Source organism: Aulonocara sp. 'chitande type north' Nkhata Bay, linkage group LG16 (genome assembly GCF_057382095.1).
Source record: "Aulonocara sp. 'chitande type north' Nkhata Bay isolate Kocher_YH1m ecotype deep benthic linkage group LG16, A_spYH_male_GT1.1, whole genome shotgun sequence".
In the NCBI taxonomy this organism is placed as follows: domain Eukaryota; kingdom Metazoa; phylum Chordata; class Actinopteri; order Cichliformes; family Cichlidae; genus Aulonocara; species Aulonocara sp. 'chitande type north' Nkhata Bay.
Genome location: NC_141359.1, coordinates 20,108,723 through 20,134,053, shown reverse-complemented (window position 1 = coordinate 20,134,053; position 25,331 = coordinate 20,108,723). Strand labels below are relative to the sequence as shown.

The 25,331-nt window shown below is 41.0% G+C and overlaps 3 protein-coding genes across 4 annotated transcripts in view; 2 read left to right on the top strand and 1 right to left on the bottom strand.

The window, feature by feature from the left end:
- The window catches only part of me3 (malic enzyme 3, NADP(+)-dependent, mitochondrial), a 13,630-nt gene extending 1,909 nt beyond the window's left edge, over positions 1-11,721 (bottom strand). The window contains exons 1-12 of the mRNA XM_086266516.1: positions 11,380-11,721; positions 10,837-11,059; positions 8,358-8,491; positions 7,578-7,727; positions 7,249-7,324; positions 6,996-7,157; positions 6,731-6,834; positions 6,546-6,655; positions 5,540-5,637; positions 2,027-2,140; positions 1,837-1,942; positions 1,087-1,229 (exon numbers count right to left, since the gene is read on the bottom strand). Coding sequence (XP_086122642.1) covers positions 1,087-1,229; positions 1,837-1,942; positions 2,027-2,140; positions 5,540-5,637; positions 6,546-6,655; positions 6,731-6,834; positions 6,996-7,157; positions 7,249-7,324; positions 7,578-7,727; positions 8,358-8,491; positions 10,837-11,058 — 1,419 coding nt within the window. The 5' untranslated portion in view covers position 11,059; positions 11,380-11,721. The remainder of the gene's footprint in view (positions 1-1,086; positions 1,230-1,836; positions 1,943-2,026; positions 2,141-5,539; positions 5,638-6,545; positions 6,656-6,730; positions 6,835-6,995; positions 7,158-7,248; positions 7,325-7,577; positions 7,728-8,357; positions 8,492-10,836; positions 11,060-11,379) is intronic.
- Positions 11,722-17,203: 5,482 nt separating this feature from the next.
- On the top strand, positions 17,204-20,329 carry creg2 (cellular repressor of E1A-stimulated genes 2). 2 transcript variants are annotated; one of them, XM_086267575.1, is made up of 4 exons: positions 17,204-17,575; positions 18,491-18,660; positions 19,499-19,612; positions 19,936-20,329. In XM_086267575.1, exons 1-4 carry the CDS (start codon positions 17,276-17,278, stop codon positions 20,075-20,077), a joined length of 726 nt encoding a protein of 241 aa, XP_086123701.1. In that variant the 5' UTR covers positions 17,204-17,275; the 3' UTR covers positions 20,078-20,329. The 2 variants fall into 2 exon arrangements, with proteins under 2 accessions (XP_086123701.1, XP_086123700.1); XM_086267574.1 differs by having other exon boundaries at positions 17,205-17,692.
- An 856-nt stretch (positions 20,330-21,185) lies between these two features.
- Positions 21,186-25,331, top strand: part of mgat4a (alpha-1,3-mannosyl-glycoprotein 4-beta-N-acetylglucosaminyltransferase A) — a 28,886-nt gene continuing 24,740 nt past the window's right edge. Inside the window, exon 1 of the mRNA XM_086265708.1 lies at positions 21,186-22,168. Within this exon, the coding sequence (XP_086121834.1) occupies positions 22,075-22,168 (94 nt within the window). The 5' untranslated portion in view covers positions 21,186-22,074. The remainder of the gene's footprint in view (positions 22,169-25,331) is intronic.

Genomic DNA, 25,331 nt, shown 5'->3' with positions numbered 1-25,331 from the left:
AAAGAGAGGGGAAGGAGCGAGTTCACTTCATTAATGATAATTAAAATAAAAAAACAATGATGGAAAACCATGTAAGAATGTGGTGCTCTTGTATATGCTGTGAATGCTTCATGATTTCATTTACAATCTACAACATTATATAAAATATAAGTAACAACAGAAGTGTCTTAAAGCCGTATTTTAATCACAGTAGAATGCAGAAAACACATTAGATGTTTAAACTGAGAAAATGAACTATTTTATAGAAAAATATCTCCTTTTGACTTTGAACACATCTCTGTAAGGGTAGAAAGTAAGCAGTACTAAAAGAAACAGCTGGATGAACATTTTGCAACTAATTAGGTTCACTGGCAACAGCTTAGTAGCATGATTGGGTTTAAACACAACTTCTCCAAAGTAAACATTTGGCAACATGAGGTTTCATCTACAAATTCTGGAACATTTCAGGATAATGTTATTCAATGTCAAACTGTAAAGACTTTGAATAACTCAATGTCAACAACAGATTCTGAGAAATCTGTGCAGAAGGATCAGGTCAACAATCAATATTGGATGTCCGTGACTTAGAAAGACACCACCAGTGCTGAAAGATTTTAAAGCAACATATGCCTTACATATTTCAACAGCACAATGACAAACCACATATCGGATCTACAATATGGCCAGCATGGCTTTGTAGCAGAAGAGTGCGGGTGCTGAACTGGCCTGCCTGCACTCCAGACCTTTCATTGGCTGAAGACGCCTCGAGCGTCACAAAACAAAAAACATGACGAATCCTTTATCAGACAAGAATCGGTCAGCATTCCTCTCCTGAAAGTCCGACAGCTGGTCTTCTCAGTTCCCAGATGTTTACAGCCACACAATGGTAAACATAAACCCTGCCCCAACCTTTCTGAGACACGCAGCTCCCATCAAACTAAAAATGACCTTATTTTTTTCTTAAAATTGTACATTTTTTTCAGTTGCCTTCTCCACCCTATTGTGAATAAATAAACTCCAAAACTCATTTTTTATTTTTACACAGCATCCAAACTTTGTTGGAATTGGGGTTGTAATTTTGGGAGGGTGAGTTGAGTTGAGCGTTACCTCTGTGAGCTTGTAGCACTGCTCTGCTGTGCACTCGGCCTTGCTGGTAGGATTACTCAGAGCAAAGATGATTGGCCTCTCGTTGAAAGACGCCATGTCTTTAATTATCTTCTCTGTAAAGGCTCCTCCAATTGCAGCGACGCCTTTTCCAAAACAAGAACACGCCAGGTTCACCACAACAACGGCACTAACACGATGTATCAATGCTGGCATTTAAAGGACTCTGATCCTGGTTTAGTGAAATCTGTTTAAAATTAAAGCCTCAGTTTTTAGTTTTTAAGTTAGGATCCATTTCTTTTTGTAGTTATCTTAATTTATTTAACTTAATTTAAGTAACTTAAAAAATTATAACTTGAATGTTGAAACAACGCTGTCTTGTCATCCAAGTGGTTCTACAATTCTGGCAGTTCATCAAACATGCAGTGTTTGGAATTTAAACCAATAAACATTGAAAATACTGTTGAATTTGATGAATTGGGTTAAATGGAAAGAGAGAGAATTAGTTGATTTGTAGCAAATTACTAAGGTGTTACTGTAATAAACAAAGCTGGATGCAAGAAATTCACCTTAAATAGCGTTGTGTGTTTTCCTGTACCTGGTTGGGAATTAGTGTAAATGGTTAAATAAAAAAGGTTAAAAAAAATAGTTTTACGTATGACACTGTGGATGTTTTTAGCCTTTAAAGTAATACAAAGCTAAAAAAAATCCCAGGATTTATCCACTGCATGCACTTTACTGAAGTAAACTCACCTATAATGGCAGTGGGTTTGATGGTGCTCACCACCTCCTCCAGCGTTTTGATTTGCGCGTGCTCATGAGCAAACTCCTCCTTCTCATGGTTTAGGTGGCTTCTTCCCTGTATTTGTGTATAAAGATCTTGTTTCACGACTCCACATCCAGCTGTTTTTTGCTTTAGGAAACACATGAGGAAATATTTTACCTTCACAATGAGGCCCTTTGAGTCCACCATCCAGATCTTCTTGGCAGCTTCTTCTTTACTCAATCCTTCCTTGGCCATGGCCATTATAAGCAGATGAGCAATACCCAAAGCAGCCTGGTGGGGAGAGAAAAGAAAAGAAAAATTCTCCATCTGCATTATAGTCCCCACTTTTAGATACAAACCTAATCTGAATAAATATTTAGGCTACGGTGGCACAAAGGCAGTTAGTGAATTCTGAATACGATGCCAGCACTACATTTAAAAAAACTGGGATTATGCTAGAAAGTAATGCTAAACAAATTGAGTTAATTTGTAATGGGAGAGGGTATTTAAAAAAAAAAAAAAACACCAATAAAAAAGATGGAGATAGCTGGACCACTCTGTGAAAGACTTGGTAATGAAATAGTCAAATGAAGGACATTTTTATTCATTGAGTTCTATTGACGTAGAACCCAATCATAACAATAGTCACCTCAAGGTCCTTTAGGCTGTAAAGTAAAGACCCTACAATGTTAGAGAGAAAACCCCCAACAACAAGATGATCCTCTATCAGCAGCACTTGGCGACAGTGGAAAGGAAAAACCCCCTTTTAACAGGAAGAAACCGGTGGCAGTACCAGGCTTAAGGAAAAGGAGCCTTTTGCCTCGATTGGTTGGTGGTGATGGGAAAGAGAAAAAGGAGAGCCCAGAGAGATGAGGGTGAGGAATAACCAAGGCGAGAGAAGAGCCAAATTTTAATGACATCCAGATGTGGTGTATAAACATCTGAGGCGATGTTCCAAAGAGATAAATGGAGAAAATTCACTCATGGGTAGCCACCCAGCCTCTTAGGACTTCCTCTGAGTCACCTATTCCAGCACTATAACTATATTTACATCATTATGGCCGAGTTACGACAATACCTGATCAGCCTATTACAACTGAGAGGTAAAAAGTAAAGGGTATTAAGCCTAATATTAAAAGACGAAATGGTGTCTCCTAAAGCCAAACTGGCAGCTGGTGTTCTCCAGGTTATCACTCCAGGAACCACAAAATTCAACAAATTTTCACCAAAGAATTTGTGGATTTCATGATGCATCCATTCATTTTATTCTGCTTATCCAAGATCAGCTGATTTTATGATTTATTTTATCAAAAGCAGAGATAATTCTCTCTGCGAGAGACAACACAGAACCTTAAATGGTTGTGATCTTTAAAGCAAATAATATTTATTATTATTTATTTGCTAATAAACAATTTGCCAGTCTATTTTCATTAACAACAACCAATGCAAAATTTTAAAAAGTAAAGAAAAGACATAAGAAACACGTGTCAGCCATCAGAGCTGCCGGGCGTGACATGAACGATGAATAAATAACTACAAATAAAAATGTTAGGAAAATCTTTTTACATTTTGTGTTCCTGAAAAGAAAAGTTGCTTGCTATATTAGAATATTGAATTTATAAAAATCACCAAATATGTGATTTAGGGCCTAGCATTACAAACAGACACTGTGCTGCAGTGTTAATAACTCCCTTAAAACCACTTTCACTGGTGGCTGGGCTCGTTCAAGATGGAATGAGGTGAAGTGGAAAACTGTGAAGTGGAAAACTGTATATATATATATATATATATATATATATATATACACAGCTAATGGCAGGGTTCATACACATTTTTCAGGGTCAAATTCAAGCACTTTGTAAGCACATTCAAGGTCAATTTTCAAGCTTTTCCAGCATATTACCAAAAAAGAAGAAAGCATGTTTCACTTTGCATCACCTCAGTAAGACCTTCAAGATAATTGAAACAAATCATCTTAGGTCGACTTAAATGTCTTTTGTTCCCCTTTTGTTAAAAGAGAAAAATGCAGCACACAAAAATAGTGAAAAAGGAAACGGTTGCCTTACATGCATATAGTGTACAAACCCAAAAAACACATTCCTCTTAAAAATTAAGATGAGCAAATGTGAACAAATCAACTTGTTAGAGATCTTCATCTCCATGTAAATAAACAACAACCAAGAAAACAACACCAAAACTGCACCAAACACCACAAACACCAACAAATTAATGTCTTCTCATCAGATATTGAAGCTTCTTTCCTGTGTGACATTAAAAATAGGAGACAGATGTTTGTTTGTTTTTTTGTTCTTTTTAACTAGTTAAGCACCCACGCCCAGAAAAATGGTAAATGGCCTGTATTTGTACAGCGCTTTATTTTACTAAGGAAAGCGCTTTACACGTTCCGTCATCCACCCATTCACGCACACATTCACACACTGGTGATGGCAAGCTACATTGTAGCTACAGCCACCCTGGGGCGCACTGACAGAGGCGAGGCTGCCGGACACTGGCGCCACCGGGCCCTCTGACCACCACCAGTAGGCAACGGGCAAAGTGTCTTGCCCAAGGACACAACGGCCGAGACTGTCCAAGCCGGGGCTCGAATCAGCAACCTTCCGATTACAAGGCAAACTCCTAACTCTTGAGCCACGATCGCCCAGTGGGGACATTTCATTTTTGAGCAGGAAGCTCCCCCTTTTTGTTATACTCTTTAGATCAGGGGTCGGCAACCTGCGGCTCTTTAGTCCTTATAGTGCGGCTCCGCGTGGTTTGGGAAAATAAATTAGAAGTATTTAGCTGAAGTGTATTTTATTTATGTTAGTTCTTTTTTTTGTTAACTTGTAGTTCTAAATTGGAAGATTATTGTGATTTTGCAATATACAAATAAAATTATATTTTGTTATTTTTTCATCGCTCAAAATAAGCGTCACACTCGCGGAAGCCGGTGTACCCGGCGAAAAGCAAAACACAGAAACAATCGATGAGCTGAGAAATCTCATCCTGGAGAAAAAAAGCGCTCGTGGAAAAGTGCATGAAAAAAAAAAGAAAAAGTGGTTCCACTTGTTCCGGAGGAGAGATGCTACTGCTTCCTCACCTGATGTAGCCTCGTCTTGCTCCACCTCTGTTAACCCCCCCCAACCAGTGCCGGCAGTTAACTGTCCCCTCCTGAGCCTGGTTCTGCCGGAGGTTTCTGCCTGTTTAAAGGCAGTTTTTCCTCCCCACTGTCTCCTCTGCCTTTTTTCTTTATTTACTTGCTTGTTTAACTTTTTTCCCCAACTTATCTAAATAATAAACCAATTGAATTTATCCTTTGAGTATTTTTCATCTCATCTTTACAGAATTTTTCTAAAACATTTTCAAACATTCAGATCTGTCTTTTATTTTCTTCTTGAAACCTAAATGGAGAAACACATTGTGCACTTTACTTCTCAAAGAAAAATGCTGCTTTCTCATTATTTTTTAATGTAGTGCTGGCATCAAATTACAAATCTAGTGTATAGCATGTTTTCTTATTCAAAACACAGTAAAATCTGGCATTTTGTCTTTCAAACATTTTTTTTGTAAAAGTAAATGAAACCCTTTGTCATTCCAATTTGACAGAAGGCACTGTTTTCCTATCTCTCGGGGATTAAGGACAGTTATTTTTGCTCCAAACACCATAAAATCCTAGAGAGCAAATCCTCTTACCTCGCCTGCCCCTTGGAAGACAAAAGTGTGGTCTGACAATTTGTTCTTGGTGATCTTTAAAGCTGCTAAGATCCCTGCAACAGCTACAGAAGCCGTGCCTGCAGGAAAAACAAAACACTCGTGATTGCAGTCTGAAATCTCTCTCATGATCTCTTACAGTGAAACGCTGTACAAACAACAAACAGAAAAGGATTTGTATGAAAGTGGTCAGGTAGAAGAACGTGGTTGAAAATCAGTGGGAAAAAGCAGTCAATGTCCAGAGAAAACCCTCAGGTTAACTCTCACTGATGAGGTGAGAGTTAATAGTTAACAGGTGAACTGTGAGTGCACGATGACAATACGGAAAGTAAAGATGGTGAAATTTAAATAAATACTTTTTGATGTGTTGAAGTGAAACTTTGTAACTATTGAAAGAAAATTAAAGGGGCAACATTATCAGAACTGACACTGATGTTTTTAAATTTCCATGTGTGGTTTTCTTCAGCTAGTATGACCTGTTACTTTAATTACAAAGCATTAGTTTGACTTTTATTTGTATGACCTGCGTCACTGTACTAAACAGCCAGAAAGTAGCTGATCTTGGACTTAAGAAGTTTGCTGAAGCAGCAGCTATTTGATTTCCTCTAAGTAACCTGATGCGTTACAGTAACAAAGATAAAGTTTTTCTGATTTCCTTTTTGTTGCAGAACTAAAATGATGATCATCACTGGGGAACAGTTGGTGCTTTATGACTTAGGCTAGTGAGGGCAAATATAACCGCCTGTTTAGAGTAAGCTGCTTTATTTTTACTTCTTTGTTTCATTTTTAGTTTTGAGTCTTCACAGAATCTTGATCTGTGTTGGCTACGTTTTCGTTTGCTGTCTGAAGCATTGTATTTCTGAAACAGGAATCCTGAAATGAGGAAGATTTCAGAAATTTTTTACCCAACTGAACCCATCAACATATTGTAGTGTATATTATAAAAGGTAAGACGCTCCTGGCTGTAACGCCATGAGTAATAAAGCACCTTGGATGTCGTCGTTGAAGGTACAGTATCGATTTCTGTACTTGTTGAGGATGCGAAATGCGTTGCTGTTGGCGAAATCCTCAAACTGTATGAGGCAGTTCATCCCGTACCTGTGGAGGAACAGCGTGGTTAGTCTGACATCAGCACTGCCTCCTCATCCTTCATTCACCTGTGCTTTCACTTACTTATCTGTCACTGCTTGCATGAACTCATCAATCAGTTCATCGTACTCCTTTCCTCTGATTCTCTTGTGCTTCAGCCCAATGTACAGAGGGTCATTGAGCAGTGCCTGAACGGAAGGACGTTTAACAGGTCAGCAAATTAATGAAAGACTTAAACCGTGCATGCATGCATCGGCATCTGTAAACTATTGCCAGATCTTTGATGAACCAGGTTTTATGAGCTGCTATACTAGCTCATAAAACCTGATTGCTCTGAGGTCATGCTCACCTGGTTGTCTGTGCCAACATCCAGTAGCACAGGGAGACACTGCTGTGGCCGAACCCCACCGCAGGCTGTGTAGAGCGCCAGCTTCCCCACAGGAATGCCCATCCCATAGCTGCCCAGGTCCCCCAGGCCAAGGATACGCTCCCCATCAGTCACTACAATGGCCTGTGGATGAAGGCAAACACTTTCACTAACGTGTCTGAGACATTATTTTCTCAGAAATCAGCAGCCGCCAGATTAATTGCGTGCCGTTTACCTTTATGTCTTCTTCTGGCCAGGAGTTGAGCATCGTGGCAATGTGGCCTCGGTCATGGATGGTGATGAAGAGTCCTCTGTAAATGAGTCAAGTGATGATACAAGTAGTTAAATCTGTTTTCCGACTGACACTGACGCCGATGCACATGCATACCAAAAACGGCACAAAAATGAGCCCAAAACAAGCATGAGAACAAGGAAAAAAACATTTAAGCCGATGCTCAGTGTGGGGCTCAAATCTAACCCATTTATTTTAATTAAAGCAAATATCTAACCCAGCACTAGCAAGGTGTACCTAATGAAGTGGCTGATGAGTGGAATGAAGTTTACCTTGGTCTCCTGAAGGCGAGTCCATATTGCTGGCAAGCCAGGCCGACAGTGGGAGTGTAGACGATTGGCATGAACTCCTCGATGTCAGAGGTCAGCAAACGGTAGAACAACTTCTCATTCCTGTCCTGTAGTGTCATCAACAGGATGTACCTGAGACAAAAAAAACATTATGATGTGTTTCAGAAACGCAGTAGGCCATTTCTGATCTAAATATTTCTGTATAATTACAATGTGTCTAGTACAAAAATTCCCTAAAACCCCTTTTAAAAATTATTATTTTTTTGCATATTTAACCATTATTTGGCTAAACGCAGTGAGATGCTGGTCGTTTGATTCAGTGAACCGCTTTGTTCAAGACTGAAATCTGGACAAAATTTTGGGAACTGAGGAAAACTTCTCCCGTGGTTTTGTGCCGTTCTTGTTTCATGTAAGATTTCAGTTGCTCAAAGGTTTGTGGCTGTTTTAGACTGCAGGCAGGTCGGTTAACACTCTGACTCTACTACAGGGCCATACTGTTTTTTGAAAAGCACCGCTTTGGTATTACTGCATTTTTGCACCATTGTGGCTTTAATATTTTAACCAAACAGTTTTAATGACTTGGAAAGAGTCACATATGATGTGTGAAACAACCACAAGTCTGGACACTGCTTTGAAAGCATTTAGCGGGAGCCCTGATAAGCAGCATGTTCAGTGGGACAACCTCACTGAACTTCTGCAGCTGTCGTGTGGTTTCCATCTTGAACAGCACCAGCTTTACTGTTAATGAGTCTGTTCTCTCACTTGTCCAGAGGATTGGTGCGTGTTTCGTAGCTCTTCATGACGCGCAGGACTTGGACATCCTGGGACAGGAAGCAGGGGGGTAGCAAGCCGTGGATACCCAGTTGTAAGCGCTCCTCCAGGGTGAATGCCATTCCCTGTAGGGCGGAAGAAGGCCGATTATGTAACGCTAAACTAAGTAACCAACTCAGTCAATCCAGACCACAATGACTCATCCTTTAGGCATCACAATTTTGAGCTTAATTATGAGTTAGTCATATACAAGCACGGTGGCCTTTTCCATGTTTTTTCTTTATGTAAACCGGTTGCCATCTTTGCACTGAAAACAAATGCAGAGCAAAAAGAACACGTAGTAAACAACAGGAGAAGGAGACTGACGTTTTTTTTCTGGTCAGCAGACTTGTACCCTTCTGCCTTCTGGTTACAGTTACTGTTGCTGCTCTCCTCCCTCCACGCTGGCATTCTTCCCACAAAGAGTGCTCATAGGTGGGGGTGTGGGGTTTAATCTATTTATTCTGCCCAATAGTAAAGGGAGCCTGAACCCACTCCCCTGTCAGCTCGACTTCTCTTTCCTCCTCGTCCCTTCCTTTGATTCTTCCTCTAGTGAAAACACTGACCTACATGGGGAAAAAACTGGCCTTTCTAGGCTCAGCTTGTTTTTCTGTGGGTCTTCATGAGCCCATGTCCTGCAAATTATTCATGCTGGCAGAGTGGGGGGTGAAATATGATAGTGCTATTTACAACTATTACTCCTAGAGTTATTACACAAGCTGCACGCTTTGCATTTTAATTGCGAGTTGCATGCCACGTGGCACCACCGTGCTCGACAATGGGTTCTGCAGCTTAGGGCAGGTCGTTAAATGGAAACGATGATTCATTAGTACATTAAATAACAAAAAAGATTGGCGTTGAACAGAAAGAAGGAAGGACAACTGTATGGAAAACATTTTAATGTATTCCTGGAAGCAGAGGTGACTGAGAAGAAAGTCACAGATTAACAAAGATGTGCAAAACCTATCAGAGCGAGCAAGTAAAGAGGCGCTAAAGTAAACCCATTAAGGTGACACGCCTCACCAGGAGTTATAATCAACCCACGTTACACACAGCATGTTAGCACACGGAGGAGAAAGTGAAGCTGAAAATGTGGGCTTGTGTGTGAGCTGTAAAGTGCTATTAGCTTAACCTTTAATCAGACCTTATCATTGGTAAAAGATTAAAAGCTGTAATATAGTTTTACAGCACAATACAGCGAAGGGTACAATGAGATTCACATGAACTAATTCAGTTAAATGTGTTTTTTTTAGTTGGGTGAGGGAAGGGGGACTGATTTGGACTGTAACACTGTGTGATCAGAGCTCATCTGGTTTCTATGGAAACACTGAGTGCAGACTGCATACTGTCATCTGTGCTGTTTGACAGAAAGTTTGAAACACAAAGATTTCACTTGGTAGTTTGAAAAGTTGTTTTTTTCATCTAAGCGGGGCTTCACTTCCTGATTGCTTGCACTTAACTGACCTATGAATCAGCACGTAGCTGCTGACTCGACACCAGCGCTGGTGGAAGGAAACATGACCGACCTGATATCAAGCAAAATCTGGTGTTTTTGCAGTGCTAGCAAGGCACAAAAAAGTACTCTCTCTGTGAATTCACTTTTTGAAAATGGTGACAGTCTATGTATTTATTACACTCCACAAGGAGAGACAAAGGCAGAGTACGACAGATGTTACAGGAATCTGTAGAAAGACCATTCACAGCTATGTCAGTCTACTATGTTGTATAAATAGGAAGTGCTGTGGCATTCATAGTTTACTTAGGAGCAGTTCAGAATGTGATATTTTTATTGTACTCTCTGTTTATGTTCCCTCACCATCATACATGGTATGCGGGACATCATGTGGCCTGTAGACACAGCTGTGTGACCCAGGCTGGGTTTAAGAAATATGGTTCCTTGCAGTAGTTTGACATCAAAGTTAAAAAAGTATATTAATGTCCTTTGTTATGGCCTTAAAATTATGCGCTTGCTACTACCTCGGTGCCTTTTGTGATGCTTCCCCCCCCAAGCGTTGCTCATAAATGTCAAATCTTTGGTCATTTTACCATTTCACCTTATGTTACACACCCAAAAGAAATACATTTACATTACGATTAGGCTTTGATTATGAAGCCACTATCAGCTCTGGCATATGGCCTCTGTGTGCGTCTGTGTGTAATACAAACAACATCACACACATCATTCATTAGCTGTGTTACATCAACAGAAGCAACTAAAATCATTTAAAGGCACACAACAGGCAAATCACATCTACATGGATCTAAAGTAGAAGTGACTGATCCATAATAATAATAAGCATAATCTGCAGTGGAAAACTCACTGTATGCCGTCATTACCTGATATTAAACATATGCACGAAGCATTGTAAGATGTGCTGCCTTCCTCACTCTGGATTGGGGAAGCTGTAATACAGGACAGGCGTGTGCTCACCTTGTTGAGGTAGGGGTTTCTGGTGATGTCGTAGCCCCTCTTCTTGGTATTGACGGTGGGCTTGCGGCTTGTCCCGGAGTGGCAGACCCGCACAGCTTGGAAAGAGGCCCTGTCGGCCGACAGGACCCCTGCAGCCGGGGCACCTGAAAGGACCCTCATCATCCCGCCTGTGGCCGTGCGCCTGCACAGGGACAGTGCGGCTCTTCCTGGGAGAGAGTTCATGCTGCCAGAGGGTAGCAAAGACACAGAATACATGCTGTGAATAATACGGGTTCAGCTGATCCTGCACTGCAAGAGAGTCTGACCCGGGTCACCAACTAAGATAAACAACAGGTGCTCCGGTCTCAGCAGACCTCACACATACAGTGATAGCACTGAAATGAGTCAGTGATGAAGACTAAAGCCGCTGCGATAGGCATGTTTTTACAGAAACCTTGCTCCGTGGCGCTAAGCTAACAGCAGCTTTTCTTTACCGGCGGAATGCTGTCAAGCTGCTAATGCTAGCTAGCATGTGGCTAATACTTCGTTAGCCGCTGCCCTCACCTGAAATCTACGAAAAGCTGCTGTCCACCTGACTTCTGTCTTCACAGGCAGACGCTGTGTCTTCTCTGGCCGGGTACTCCGGTTGTTTTTTTTTTTTGTTTTTTTTTTTTTTACTTGACGCTGGGGAGGGTGGTGGTGGTGAGGGGAGGAAGGAGGATCGACAGCTAACAGCTGATCCAGACTCACTTCCCTCCTTCAGTCAGCCTCTCCAATCAGCTTGCAGCCTAACCCACTTTCCCCCCTCACAGTCTCCATCCTCACAGCCTCCATCTTCAGCATCTGCACATAGAAATGACACTTTAAGCTCCGTGGATTGGATTACCAAGGAGAACCGCAGTCTGTTTTTAATAGTAGAAGCATGCGCATAAAGTGAATGTTTGCACTTGATCTTCCTGATCACCTATATGCAAGTACATTGAAAGTCACTGTAAGCCACATTTATTGAAAAAAATAAAAATAAAAAATCAGTTCCCTGGCACCAACTGACATTTCAAAAGCCTTAGTCACGACCAGTGACTGTGTAAATAAATATACATGTTTTCAACAGTCACTGGTCATGACACCGCGCGAAAATAAAACATAGAAGATAAAACCATCTGTGGTCACAGGTCATATTAAAATGTGCTGGCTCCCTCTGCTGCAGCCTGACAGTATCTACAAATCTAGAGCACTTGGGAAAGACTTCATGTAGTGAACAACATGCTTTACCTGAGTGGTGATACCCCGGAGCACTGTTGCCTACAAGTACAAGATACACAGCAGTATAAATGGAATATTCAGACCTCCAGTGAAAGGATCTACCACCATTTTCTGGCTGCTCCTGGTAGTAAATGCTACAAGTAGCTCATCTGCCTCCATCCAGGCCTTGATGAGGGATGAGGGAAGGTTTATTTTGATTGGTATATTACCACTTTTGCCTTCAGAACTGCCTTAAATCTTTGCGACATAGAGTCAAAAAGGTGCTGGAAATATTTCTCAGAGATTTTGGTCCATATTAACATGACAAGATCACACAGTTGCTGCTCGTGTTCCACCTGATGACAACGGTGCTCTACTGGATTAAGGCCATTTAAGTACAATGAGCTCACTGTCTGAGATGATCTAAAACAAAAGCAGCCATTAGAAGATGGGTAAACTGCTCATACAGGGATGGACACAATCAGCAACAATCAGAAGTGCAGCTTGCCACCAGAGGAGGCAGACAACATCTTGGGACCCCAGGTTAGTGGGTTTGACTTTAAACGTCAGCAGTGGCAACATGTAAAGTTTCCAAGGACAGTAGAAAAGACCTTAAGTGGGTTGAACAAAAAGATTGCATAAAAGTGTGAAGAACTAGTTTTGTCTTCAACAAGTGAAATGCATATTCAATTGGGTTAAGATCAGGTGACTGGTCTGGCCATTCAAGAATATTCCACTTTAATAAACTCCTGGGTTGCTTTGGCTGTATGTTTTGGGTCATTGTCAGTCTGTATTATGAAATGGCATCCAGTCAATTTGACTGCATTTAAAAACCTCAGAATTCATCTGGCTGGTTCTGTCCTGTGCCACATCATCATAAATACTAGTGTCTCAGTGCCAGTGGCAGCCATGCATGCCCAAGCCATCACACTGCCTCTGCCATGTTTTACAGATGTTTTGGTATGCCTTGGATCATGAGCTGTTCCATGCATGCTTTTTTCTTGCCATCATTCTGGTAGAGGTTGATCTTGCTTTCATTTGTCCAATGAATTTCTGTTTTCCCATCTTAAGGATGGCTTGTTTCACCTGCATAAAGAACTCCTTTAACCACATTTTTCACAAAATCTTCCAAATGCAAGCACCACACCTCAAATCAACTCCAGGCCATTTAGTTGTTTAATAGATAATGACATACCCTCAAATCAAAGCTGAGAGTCTACACATTATGTCCATTTGTTTTAGCATGTATTTAATGTTTTGGCTGCTCTAGGACAGTAATAATAAGGCATATTTTATTTCATTCATTTATTGTAGTGTGTACCATTTATGCACGCATGTACAGTAGATGATTCTGTGGAAAATTAAGTTGGAAAAAAGTTTGAATTCAATTCCTACTATGCTACATTTCTTTGTACAAACCTCAGTATCTTCAGTTACATTTGGTTAGACAAGTACAACTACAGAGAGCTGAAAGCCACTTCTCTCTGTCATATTTTCAGCAAACCTGCCTATGCATGCCCACAGTGGCCAGGTGTGGATGGGTTTTATGGGCAGGGCAAAGCCAAGTTGTCCCTCGCAGACCACAAATGGGTGTGCCCACACACAGCCCAGGGGTTTGTGTGGTTTTGGAGCCCCTGTGTAGGTTTTCTGTGGGCGCAAGTCAATATAGGCTAGGTCATGTTTTCCTCAATTTATTATGTTAAGATTAAAATGTTGTATTTATGTTAAGACCAACTTAAATTACACTATAACATAAATAATAACTGCAGCCAGATGCCTCTGGAATATTTTTACATTGTTGTAATATGAATGATCTGAGAACTTCTTCCACCACAGGCTTCAGTTTTGATTGAGAACAGTTGAGAAATACAGTGGGGCTTTTCAAAACAGTCCTCTCTGGTGACATCTGGTGGCCAAAAATATGAAGAACCGCTTGAATCCACAAAATAAAACCAACTGCTTCATTAAGATTGCCCGCTGTACAGAGTGGAATTCTATCTGATATTGGGCCGCCGTTGTGTTGCTTTGAACGTGTATTTTTTTTTTTTTTTTTTTTTTTTTTGGTGGTTAAAAAAAAATGGTTTATTTGTTTAATAAATAATTTTGACCAGTAAACTCTCCTTGTTTAAACATGCACCATTGTGTGGTCTTTCTTTGCTTGAGACTTCTTGATGTTGGTAAATACAATAATTGAAAAATACCACGTTACATATAATAATGTACAACACATTATGGAGTATGCTTCTGCTGTGAGGTCCTGCCTCCATGCACTTATGCAATTAACCGCTAGACGGGTATATATATAAATAATATTATATTAGGGAAATTTTCCCAGACATATTTTTGACCTGGGGGTAGAATTGATTGTGAAATGGAAATTGCTTATGAACTTGCAAATGAAAAACATGATGCATTTAAAGTAGCCCTTTTTCATTTTTATTTAAGAAGAGAATTTGTTCCACTGTGCGATGGCCGAACCTGTTCCTTTTCGTGGCGATAATTTCTCCTGCCTTAAGGAAAATCCCTTCACATGGCCCAGAGGAGGCTGGAGCGCACAGAAACTGGTAGAGATGCAGTTATACAGTCTAACTGGGCCCCACCAACTATTAGCTAAAGAGAATAAATAAATTCAATCGCTGCACATTTGGCAGACTAACATTTTCAGATTAATTAAACAATAAAATATATATTTTACAACATTACATGTAAAGAGTCAAGTGAAAGTTTTTCTACCGAAGCAGTTAGGTTCTAAATGAAGCTTCGGACGTCACTGATCACATGACTCTGGCCAAACGAAGCAAGCTTCGACACAGTGCTTCTGAAGCAGTGTGCTGATTTTTTTGACACACGCACCGGAGCTTCAAGCGGGCCATCACTACCTCAAACAGTCAGACTCCAAACTCTGCCATGGCCAAGACCAAAGAGCTTTCGAAGGACACCAGGAAAAGTATTGTAGACCTGCACCAGACTGGGAAGAGTGAATCTACAATAGGCAAGCAGCTTGGTGTGAAAAAATCAACTGTGGGAGCAATCATCAGAAAATGGAAGACATACAAGACCACTGATAATCTCCCTCGATCTGGGGCTCCACGCAAGATCTCATCCCGTGGGGTCAAAATGATCATGAGAACGGTGAGCAAAAATCCCAGAACCACACGGGGGGACCTGGTGAATGACCTGCAGAGAGCTGGGACCAAAGTAACAAAGGTCACCATCAGTAACACACTACAACGGCAGGGAATCAAATCCCGCAGTGCCAGACGTGTTCCGCTGCTGAAGCCAGTGCATGTCCAGGCCCGTCCGAAGTTTGCCAGAGAGCACATGGATGATACAGCAGAGGATTGGGAGAATGTCATGTGGTCAGATGAAACCAAAGTAGAACTTTTTGGTATAAACTCAACTCGTCGTGTTTGGAGGAAGAAGAATACTGAGTTGCATCCCAAGAACACCATACCTACTGTGAAGCATGGGGGTGGAAACATCATGCTATGGGGCTGTTTTTCTGCCAAGGGGACAGGACGACTGATCCGTGTTAAGGACAGAATGAATGGGGCCATGTATCGTGAGATTTTGAGCCAAAACCTCCTTCCATCAGTGAGAACTTTGAAGATGAAACGAGGCTGGGTCTTCCAACATGACAATGATCCAAAACACACCGCCCGGGCAACAAAGGAGTGGCTCCGTAAGAAGCATTTGAAAGTCCTGGAGTGGCCTAGCCAGTCTCCAGACCTCAACCCCATAGAAAATCTTTGGCGGGAGTTGAAAGTCCGTGTTGCTCGGCGACAGCCCCAAAACATCACTGCTCTCGAGAAGATCTGCATGGAGGAATGGGCCAAAATACCAGCTACTGTGTGTGCAAACCTGGTAAAGACCTATAGTAAACGTTTGACCTCTGTTATTGCCAACAAAGGTTATGTTACAAAGTATTGAGTTGTATTTTTGTTATTGACCAAATACTTATTTTCCACCCTGATTTACGAATAAATTCTTTACAAATCCTACCATGTGGATTCATGGATTTTTTTTTTCACATTCTGTCTCTCACAGTTGAAGTGTACCTCTGGTGCAAATTACTGACCTCTGTCATCATTTTAGGTGGGGGAACTTGCACAATCGGTGGCTGACTAAATACTTTTTTGCCCCACTGTAGCTTTGCATTTGTTATAAGAAAGGAGGAAGAATAGAAGAATTGTCCGCTCGTTCACCTTGACATAAACAGATCACAATGTTCAGTTTGACTCAGTAACACCTCAACAGCTTCTAGACCAAAATGAACAATCTTGGACGCTATGGACAGGAGACACCTGGAACAGTTAGGGAAATATCCCCATCATCAGACTAGGGATTTTAAATTGCTTCCAGCTTATTAGAACTATTAGTTACAGAGTAAATAACACTGATTCTAAAAATCAACCATATTTGAGCCGACATATATTCTGCAGGACAGCAGCTTGATTTTTTACTTCTTTCACCATGACAACCTTCAAAAAAAATGACAAAAGGTGTTTCAGTGATGAACACATACCAGTAAACATGGATCTGTAGGGCAGAAACTGTTTAATGTATGAGCTATTGAGTTTGACTATAAGTATTGGGACCAATGAATGTACTACTTAAGCCTTTTATTTTTTAGCCAGCTGCTTATACTTTGGTGGAAAAAGTGACTCATATACAATAATGGATGCACAGCAGGAACAGGAAATAACAAGCTTATGGCAAATCTTATAATATTTGTCATTTGTTGTGAGAAGAACAAAAACACCATCTACATATTATTATTATTATTATTATTATAAACAGTTTATTGTCTTCTTTTACTAACAAATTGTCATTATTATTGCTTTTAATCATATTTTTTTTTTGCTATGTGTCCTTATAAGATACTGTATAAATAAAGGTTGTGCTGCATGATCCTTATATGACTTTTACACAGTCTCTGTGGGAATGACAGGCCACACATGAGTGATATCACTACAGTTAAACACAAACATATAGTATGCAGTAGTTACTCGGTTATTTAGCACACGGAGCGTCTTCTCTGCAGTCCCTTCTGCTGAGCGTTGATTGTAAAATTGCCTTATGGTGAATCAGCAGGGGTCGCTGTGGAAATTGCTCTCTGTGGCAAAGTATCCCCGTGTTATGAAAGCACACACGTGAGTTTGTAAACACGAGATAGAGAGAGAGTGGAGGAGGACGGCCATTCTCCCAGCTCAGTAATATGAGGCCTTCTTACTTTCCTTTGGCGCTGTTTGCCAACATCCTGTGTCTGTGTGAGAGCTACACCCTCAGGAGCTCCGTGTCCTGGGTGGTGTCCTCCAACGATGTGGTGGAGGACGGAGACTTGTCGGAGGAGGTCGCCCCGGCGCTGCTGGTGGACAGTGCGGGGCTGTGGAAGCAGGCGTATCCGTCCTCCAACGTCCTCGGAGACAGCGTGGAGAGCCCCGGAGAGCTGGTCAAGCCCGAGGGCGACAGTGCCGCACAGCTTTCCTCTCGCCTGTTTTCATATCGGTTAGAGAAGGTGAAGAAGTCCGCCAGCAGCACTCCTCCCCCGCACCAAGACACAGCAAAGACTGCCAGATACATATCTCATTACAGTGACTGGGGGTACCTGGCCACCATTTCCACTCAAGAAAAGGTAACGCACACAGAGGGGATAGTGGTCCCGGTTCAGGATTTCTTTGCGCATTTAAGCGTAATGGGACAAGCTGAGGAACACGCCCATGTTCTCACCATATTATGAAAAAGATACCCCTCTACCTTTGTGCGTGGACCCTTTGATTTTACACGAAACACGATCAGCTTTTTAAATACACTGATGAAGATTTGAAGAAAATTCACCAGTGAAAATCAAACGCATATGCAGGAAATCACACCGAGTGACAAGTACTGAAAATAGCTTTAAAAAAATCTCCTTACGCAAGACCAGAACTGAGATCAGCCCGAAGTGCCCTTGGGATACACCCTGCGTATGTAATGTGAATTTAACTGAGAAATAGCTTCAGTCTAATGGGTGAAGCTCTGCATGGATGGGTGTCCTTCTCGAGCTTCTCCCATCTCAACAAACGAGCTCCATCTGTTTGTTATTTTAAAATGGAGCTCATGAATTTGCTGTTGCACTAAAAACTCTTCCGAGTGATCTCAAATATCAAAGCTGAAGGCATAGCTGTTCTGTTAAGCTTTTGGAAACTGCTGATTTCTGGAACTGATTGGTTGTCATTGGGATATTTCATGTAAAAACTTCATTACATTTTTTAGGATCACGTTTATTTCATTTTAGTGTAATTTTATTGGTTTTATGCGCTAAAATTTACTTACTTAAAACAAGCACAAAGGATCTGTGTTGCTTAAAACCTATGTCTTTATAAATGCATAAAAATATAAGTTTCTATATACTGTAAAAATATAGCACATTTTTTTATGTGTGTGTGTACAGATCAAAGGTCTTCCTTTTGGAAACATCTTCTCAGTGAGTGATGGACCACTGGACAACAGCACTGGAGTCATCTATTTTTATGTGACTCCAATGGACAACACTGTGGCAGACCTGAAAAGCAACCCCTATGCTTCTCTCACCTTCTCAGAGGCTGAGGGGGAATTCTGCAGGTAATCTAAATGTTGTTCTGTGGGGGGGAAAAACACCCATCTATCTGATTATTGAGATTCTCTAGCCAGATGCTCTTAGGTGTTGATTTAGACACAGAGGGGATTGGCCTTTTTTCACTCACAGCCTCTAGACTGGCACTTGATAATCGTACTGCACAGTCTATGCAGTCTTTAAAGTCCCATATTAAAGCTCACATTTTTACCTTGGCTGTTAATTTCAGTTAACTTTGAGTCTCATTAGGTATTCTTGTGTTGTTGCTTCTGTCAGTTTGTTTTTAGTCACATTTTATTGTATTTGGTTTTTTTTACGAGTTATTTTATTGTATTTATTTTATTGATCGCAGTTTTTGTCTCGTTTGCATTTGTAAAGCATGTTGGTCAACCTTGTCGCTTTTAAATGTGCTGTAGAAATAAAATTGACATTATTGCTCATTTAATAAAACACAAAGTGAAATAACAGTTTTAGATATGAAAGAAGCTTTCTTAAAAATATGCCCTAATTACTTCAAGAGAAAGATCATGGATGTAGTGAAGCAGGACATGCAGAGGAGGATGGAGAGGTATAGAGTGGCAACCCTTAAAGAGAGCTGCTGAAAGAAGATGTTTTGAGCTTCAAACAGTTTCCACAAACTAGTTGACACAGTAATCTTGGGGATTTTGGGACAGTTTGCTTGTTTGGTCTAACCTCAGCTAAATCACTGCTGTAGCTTTCTGAAACACTACATACAGCTGTGTGTCTTGCAATGTTGAATGCTCTCCTGTGTGTGTGTGTGTGTGTGTGTGTGTGTGTGTGTGTGTGTGTGTGTGTGTGTGTGTGTGTGTGTGTGTTCTTTTTAAGGCAAATGGTGTACGATCCAGAGGATCCCAGATGTGCTCGACTCACGCTCACGGGCAAGATGATCGAGGTGGCCCCGGAGGAGCTTGCGTTTGCGAAGGAGGCAGTGTTCTCAAGGTAACAGAGCATGTAGAACAGGGGTGCCCAATCCCGGTCCTCGAGAGCTACTATCCTGCAGCTTTTAGATGCATCCCTACTCCGACACAGCTGAATCAAATGGTTTGATCTCTTCAGCATGCCATCATGTTTGGCAAAGGCCTGATAACAAGCCATTCATGTGATTCAGGTGTGTGGGAACAAGGATGCATCTAAAAGCTGCAGGACGGTAGCTCTCGAGGACCGGGATTGGGCACCCCTGATGTAGAAGATGTATTTTCCTTAGGGAAACACCATTTGGCATGCGTGACATGTATCCTGATATTTTGCACAATGTTTCAAAGGCATCCTGTTATGGCAAAGTGGCCAGTGGGACACAAGTGGTTCTTCATGAAGCTGGAGTTGATTCAGATCTGGCTGCAAGACTGGGTCGGGGGTACAACGCTCATTCCGCTGGAGGACTACTTTAAAGCTACTCCTTTCTGAGAATATCCCTCACAAATGCTATCTGCCCCACAGATATCACTCCAGTAAGGTGTTCGCAAATTCACAAAGCAGAATGTGCAAAGAATGTTTTACATCTTGTTTAAAATCCTGTTTCAATTCATCTGTAAGGCAGGGGTTGTTCTTCATGCCTACATTTTCTCTTCTTTCATATCTTTGTTTGTCACACAAGATCAGTTACTTGTGTTTGATGCGTGAATGTATTTATAGTCAATAAATGACTTAAACTCCTCACATCTGTGAATGCAGTTTGTATGAAACATAGATTGTTTGTTGATTGCATCTTGGGTTCACACTAAGATGCGTTTTCTTTAAAGAAATAAAATTAATATTGTGCATATTATTTAAAGTAAATATAAATTTGTTGTCTATTGTTAGTATTAACTGATTCACACTCCTAAACCTGTCATTTTCATTTTTAAACAAATATGGTGATTGTGTTATTAACAACAGAACATAGAAAACAAATCTAATGTTTAAATTGAGATATTTTACTGCTGCATGAAAAAAACCAACTCATTTTGAATTTGACAGCAACTTGTTTCAAAAAACATTGGGCAGCTACTTTTTGCACAGTTAAACCCTTTTAAATTTCATATTCGAATATGAATATGCTTCTTGTAGTTTAAGTCTTATTATTTGCTTGCATTATGTTCTGCGTTGAGAGGGTGCCAGCTGAGGTTGCATACAAATACAAGCTAAAGTTTTGGGCACTAGATGGTGCACTTAATGCGTGTTGGGGGGAAAAAATAGCCGGTTGGTGGAAAAAGCACAAGTTTGACATTATAGAGTTTTCTAGTAATTTCACAACAATTCCCACGTCAATAATGCTGGTTTATTTTATTTTTTAGGTTTCATCTACAGTGGGGGGTTTGAAACTTAAAAATGATTGTGTTAAAGTTGGAGTGAGAATTTAACAGATTTTTTTTTCCAGCTGCAGCAATGATAGCTTTAAACAAAGATATGAAAATACCAGTCCTTTCAAACGCCTGGAATGACTGCATGCTCGTCCCGTCGTGAGTTGCACCACTGTTGTCGACCACAACAGTGAGTCGAGTGAGTGCTTTATTTTGAAGGTTCTTACCGGAAGCCCAGTTTGCATATACTACCGTATGGGGCACGTTAATTTCCCTAAAAAAGCACCCAAGGTAGACCGGTTTATTTATATAACATGTAAAAAAAAATCATTTGCGCTTGGTTAATTTTAGGGGTTGTGTTAATTGAGGTGTGCCGTAGAACTCCTCCGCGACAGTCAGCGCAGAATGAGCCCCCTGTCCGCTTGGCTTTAGTTTACCCGGGTGGTTTCAACTTCGTGTTAGCTCGTCAGCTAAGTAGCTAACAGACGTTCTGTCGCAGTATGCGGGTCGACTAGCAGTGACGGTTAAAACTTGGTTGTTTTGTGGAAGAGGCTCAGTGAGTTAGCCGCACTCTACCGTGTTTATTTGTGTATGTTTTAACCCTGCTCTCCGTTAAAGCGAAATCAACGTGATTCGAGGCGTAGCCTTTAGGACACCGTCAGCGACCCATCAGCCTATCCCGGACGATCAGTAGTCACACTGTTGAGATGACATCTACTTGTAACTTGTAGCTTAACGGCTGGCTTTGAAAACACTATGGATTGTATTGGCAACTAGTTCGTTCTTTTTAAACCCACAATGTAAGCTATATTGTCTCACAAACAAAGCAGCCGACTGATAACCGATAGGCTAGGTTAGCACGTATGTTTTTTTAGTCCCGCGAACAACGAAAAGAGAAGACGCTCCGACAGGGCTACAGCAGCGCCCTTGTTTCCGTGCGGAGAAGTCGGTGTTCACCCTCCCCGTTAAGCGGAGCGTTTTTACGGGTTGAAGCACCCTATGCCCGTGCCTACGCCCGTCTCCACATCCTGAAGCCAGAGAGAGAGAGAGACGGAGGGAGGGAGGCAGTGGCAGCTCCGGGGTCCCCGACACTCAGCCGAGGAGAGGCATCGCTGAAATGAGATGAGGCTCAGAAATGGAACTGTGGCCACTGCACTTATCTTCTTCACGTCTTTCCTTAGTCTCTCTTGGTATACAGCGTGGCAGAATGGCAAAGGTAAGTTGGACATTTATGTCATCTCGGTTATCCCCCCCACCCCGTATAAAAAAATGTCAGAAGGATCGACGGTCTCTAGACGAGGCCTGGTTAACAAGCTGGCAGGCAGAAAGCTGAAGCATGACCAGCAAGCAGCATGTCTTAAGACACAGCAGGTGAAGTCACCCATCCCGTGGAACTGGTTTCAACGTGGTAATGCGTAATAACCCGTGTTATTGCTATAATAAATGGATGGAGTTCTTTTGTTTTAAGCTTTATTGTGCCCCATCTCCTGTCCCAGTTAATCATACCCAAAGTGCTGTTTCCAGCCATCCTCACTAACTTAGGGATAATCTAGTTTGCCCCTGCCAGGCAAAACCTCTAGATAATTACGCCATTCACTAACATTAGGTTTCTGCATACACGTCTTTTAATGACTCTCATCTGAGCATTACATGTCAGGCATCTGTGCCTGAGCTTATTACACAAGTGTGGCTGTGTTACAGTACACAGCTTATGGCTGAGTGCTTACTTTCCAGTGTGGTGTGGGCAGGAATATGGGCCTTGGTCTTGTTACCAGCAGGGTGTAAATAATTGCAGCCCGTATATAAATTTCAAACCAGGGATTCAGGTTGTGATTACTGCAGATCGTATCAGCTTGATGAAATGTTTTCTTTTAAATGGAGCAGGCTCAGACTGGTGATTATATGAAAGTGGGCGTATGGGGGGGTAGAGGTTATGAGATGATGCCACCATAAATGTTGCACCTGTTGATACAGTTAGTAAGTCTGTATGGGATAAAGCTATGGCAGGTCAGTCTGTTCAATTTGACAGTTGTCACAAGCCAACAAAATTATAATACTGGCTCCTGGTCTTTATATAAATCCTTAACATGTACTGTTTAATTGTGGCTCACAATGTAGATGATGTGCTCACCTGTACAAATTATAAACCATTAAGGTTGCCATTAAAAATACAGTGCATGTGTCCAACCATGGTTATCCAGTAGCAAGTGTATGAGACAATTTGTTATTTTAAATTTGACTTCACACTTGTCCACAAACCATCTCCACATCTCATCCCTGTGAACACAATAACTCAGCTGCTCTGTGAGGATATTTCCTCAAACTTGGCAGAAATAGTCTTGTATGCATGGATGAAGTGATTGAATATTTGTGCTCTGACAGAATAAAATAATGAAGTCACAACTTTTTATCCCAAAAGGTCACCTTCAATTTGACATAATCATACCCTGTATGAATACGTATCTGGACATTATACAACGGCGTAACTCAGGAAGACAAAGGTTGACTGTAAATAAATGTAGCCTGGGGTGGGCGGTTTAATTTGTTCAAACTTAAAATAAATTTTTTGCTTCTCAATTGGCTAAAATAACAGAAAAATACACAGATTTATTTTAGATAGTTAAAAATAGTTTTAGTTAAAATGACATTTTCCCTTCCCATTATCACCAACTGCGTACATTTAGGTGTTTGTCTGATTGTTGGAGTTTCACTTTTTATTTGTTATTCCAGGATTTTTACTGTACAATGAAAAGCGATTTGAGATGACCGTTGCTGTGATTTGGTGCTATATAAATAATTAAAATCCCAAATAACTATTTTGAACCTGGTAAATCTGTGATTGCTGCCAATAGTCTTCAATTGTAACACTGAAATTGTGGTAATTGAGTATTTGGTTGCGAGCCAGGTGTGCTTTAGAATTTGTAGCTTCCTTGCAGCAACACTCAAATCTGACATTTTTTATACTGTTATTGCCACAACTAAGTGTTCACACTGGGCTTTATTTGTGAAGCTTGTAAATACCTGCAAGGAATTTGACTTTTGTGTTACTCACAATAAAATCACTCCCTAATTGTAGACATACAATTAGAACAAGAAAAAAAAGCTCAGCAAAGTTATTTCCGGTGATTGTTCCTGTTTCACACATTAAAGTCTTAATCTACAGTCAACGTCTGTAATGAAACAGAAAAATACAGATATGAAAATGTGACCTGTCTGGCAAGTTGAGCTGATAGTTCTGTTTTTCCTAGAGTCTTGTGGTAATGAAATCCAAACATTGCTCAGTATGGAGTTATTATAACATAGATTTGATCTTGTCCTAGAAGGAGAAGAACTGGTGTCACTTAAAACACAAACCATTAACTTAAGGGCGATCGTGGCTCAAGAGTTGGGAGTTCGCCTTGTAATCGGAAGGTTGCCGGTTCGAGCCCTGGCTTGGACAGTCTCGGTCGTCCTTGGGCGAGACACTTCACCCGTTGCCTACTGGTGGTGGTCAGAGGGCCCGGTGGCGCCAGTGTCCGGCAGCCTCGCCTCTGTCAGTGGGCTACACAGACGGATGCAGTAATGCTGCTATTTAAAGAAAAATGCTTTGAGCTGAAAGATCTCAACATGCTAGAGCTTAAAGGATCCCTGTGGAGCATTTGACCTCTGTGCTTTTTTTTCTTCTTCTTCTGAGTGGCTCCCTGTTTTTGTTTGTCACATGCACGAGCACGAGTGTGTATGTGCAAGACCTCTCATGCACAGTGTCAAATACAATTCACACAAGTCCACTCATCTATGGTTGCAGGAAGATGCCAGGAATGTGCCAACAAAGGCTGGGAAAAACAAGATTGCCAGCTAATAGACGTGCATGTAAACGGATGTTGGTTTTTAAGCTTTATTTGTGCCGTGGTGGCCTGGGGTTTGTGTGTTTGCTTGCAGTTTTGTATATGAAACAAGCTCTTCTTTATGCTTTGTTGGCAAATTGGCCTTTAATGTGATTGTGCTTTTATTATTTGGAGCATTCCTTTCCTAAATGCCGTCTTTGTGTTGAAGTTTTGTTTATGTCTGCATATGCTAAGCTACAGCGCAATAACATGATCCTGAAATAGGGGGGAAAAAATGCATATTTTAAAGAAAATTAGCCGTGACTTTGTTGTTTGTGTGCATCTGTCTCTCGTGTTCTATCTATTGTTAAAAACACCAAACTGTGGGAGTGGGACAGATAAAAGCTATTTAGTTAGAATTAATAAAAATAAATTGTAATTAAAAGCTATATAGCACTTACATGTACACTTAGATTTTTTATTTTTAGAAAGTGATCTAATCACTCAGGCTGTATAATATTTATCAGATCTGTTCCTATAGTGCATTTCATAGTATTAATTCTCCTGATTAGTGTG

Coding starts and splice junctions, on each gene's coding strand:
- creg2 (XM_086267574.1), top strand. CDS start 17,276: ATGAGGCCTTCTTACTTTCCTTTGGCGCTGTTTGCCAACATCCTGTGT. Junction 17,693..18,490: donor CCATTTCCACTCAAGAAAAG/GTAACGCACACA, acceptor GTGTGTGTACAG/ATCAAAGGTCTTCCTTTTGG. Junction 18,661..19,498: donor GCTGAGGGGGAATTCTGCAG/GTAATCTAAATG, acceptor GTTCTTTTTAAG/GCAAATGGTGTACGATCCAG.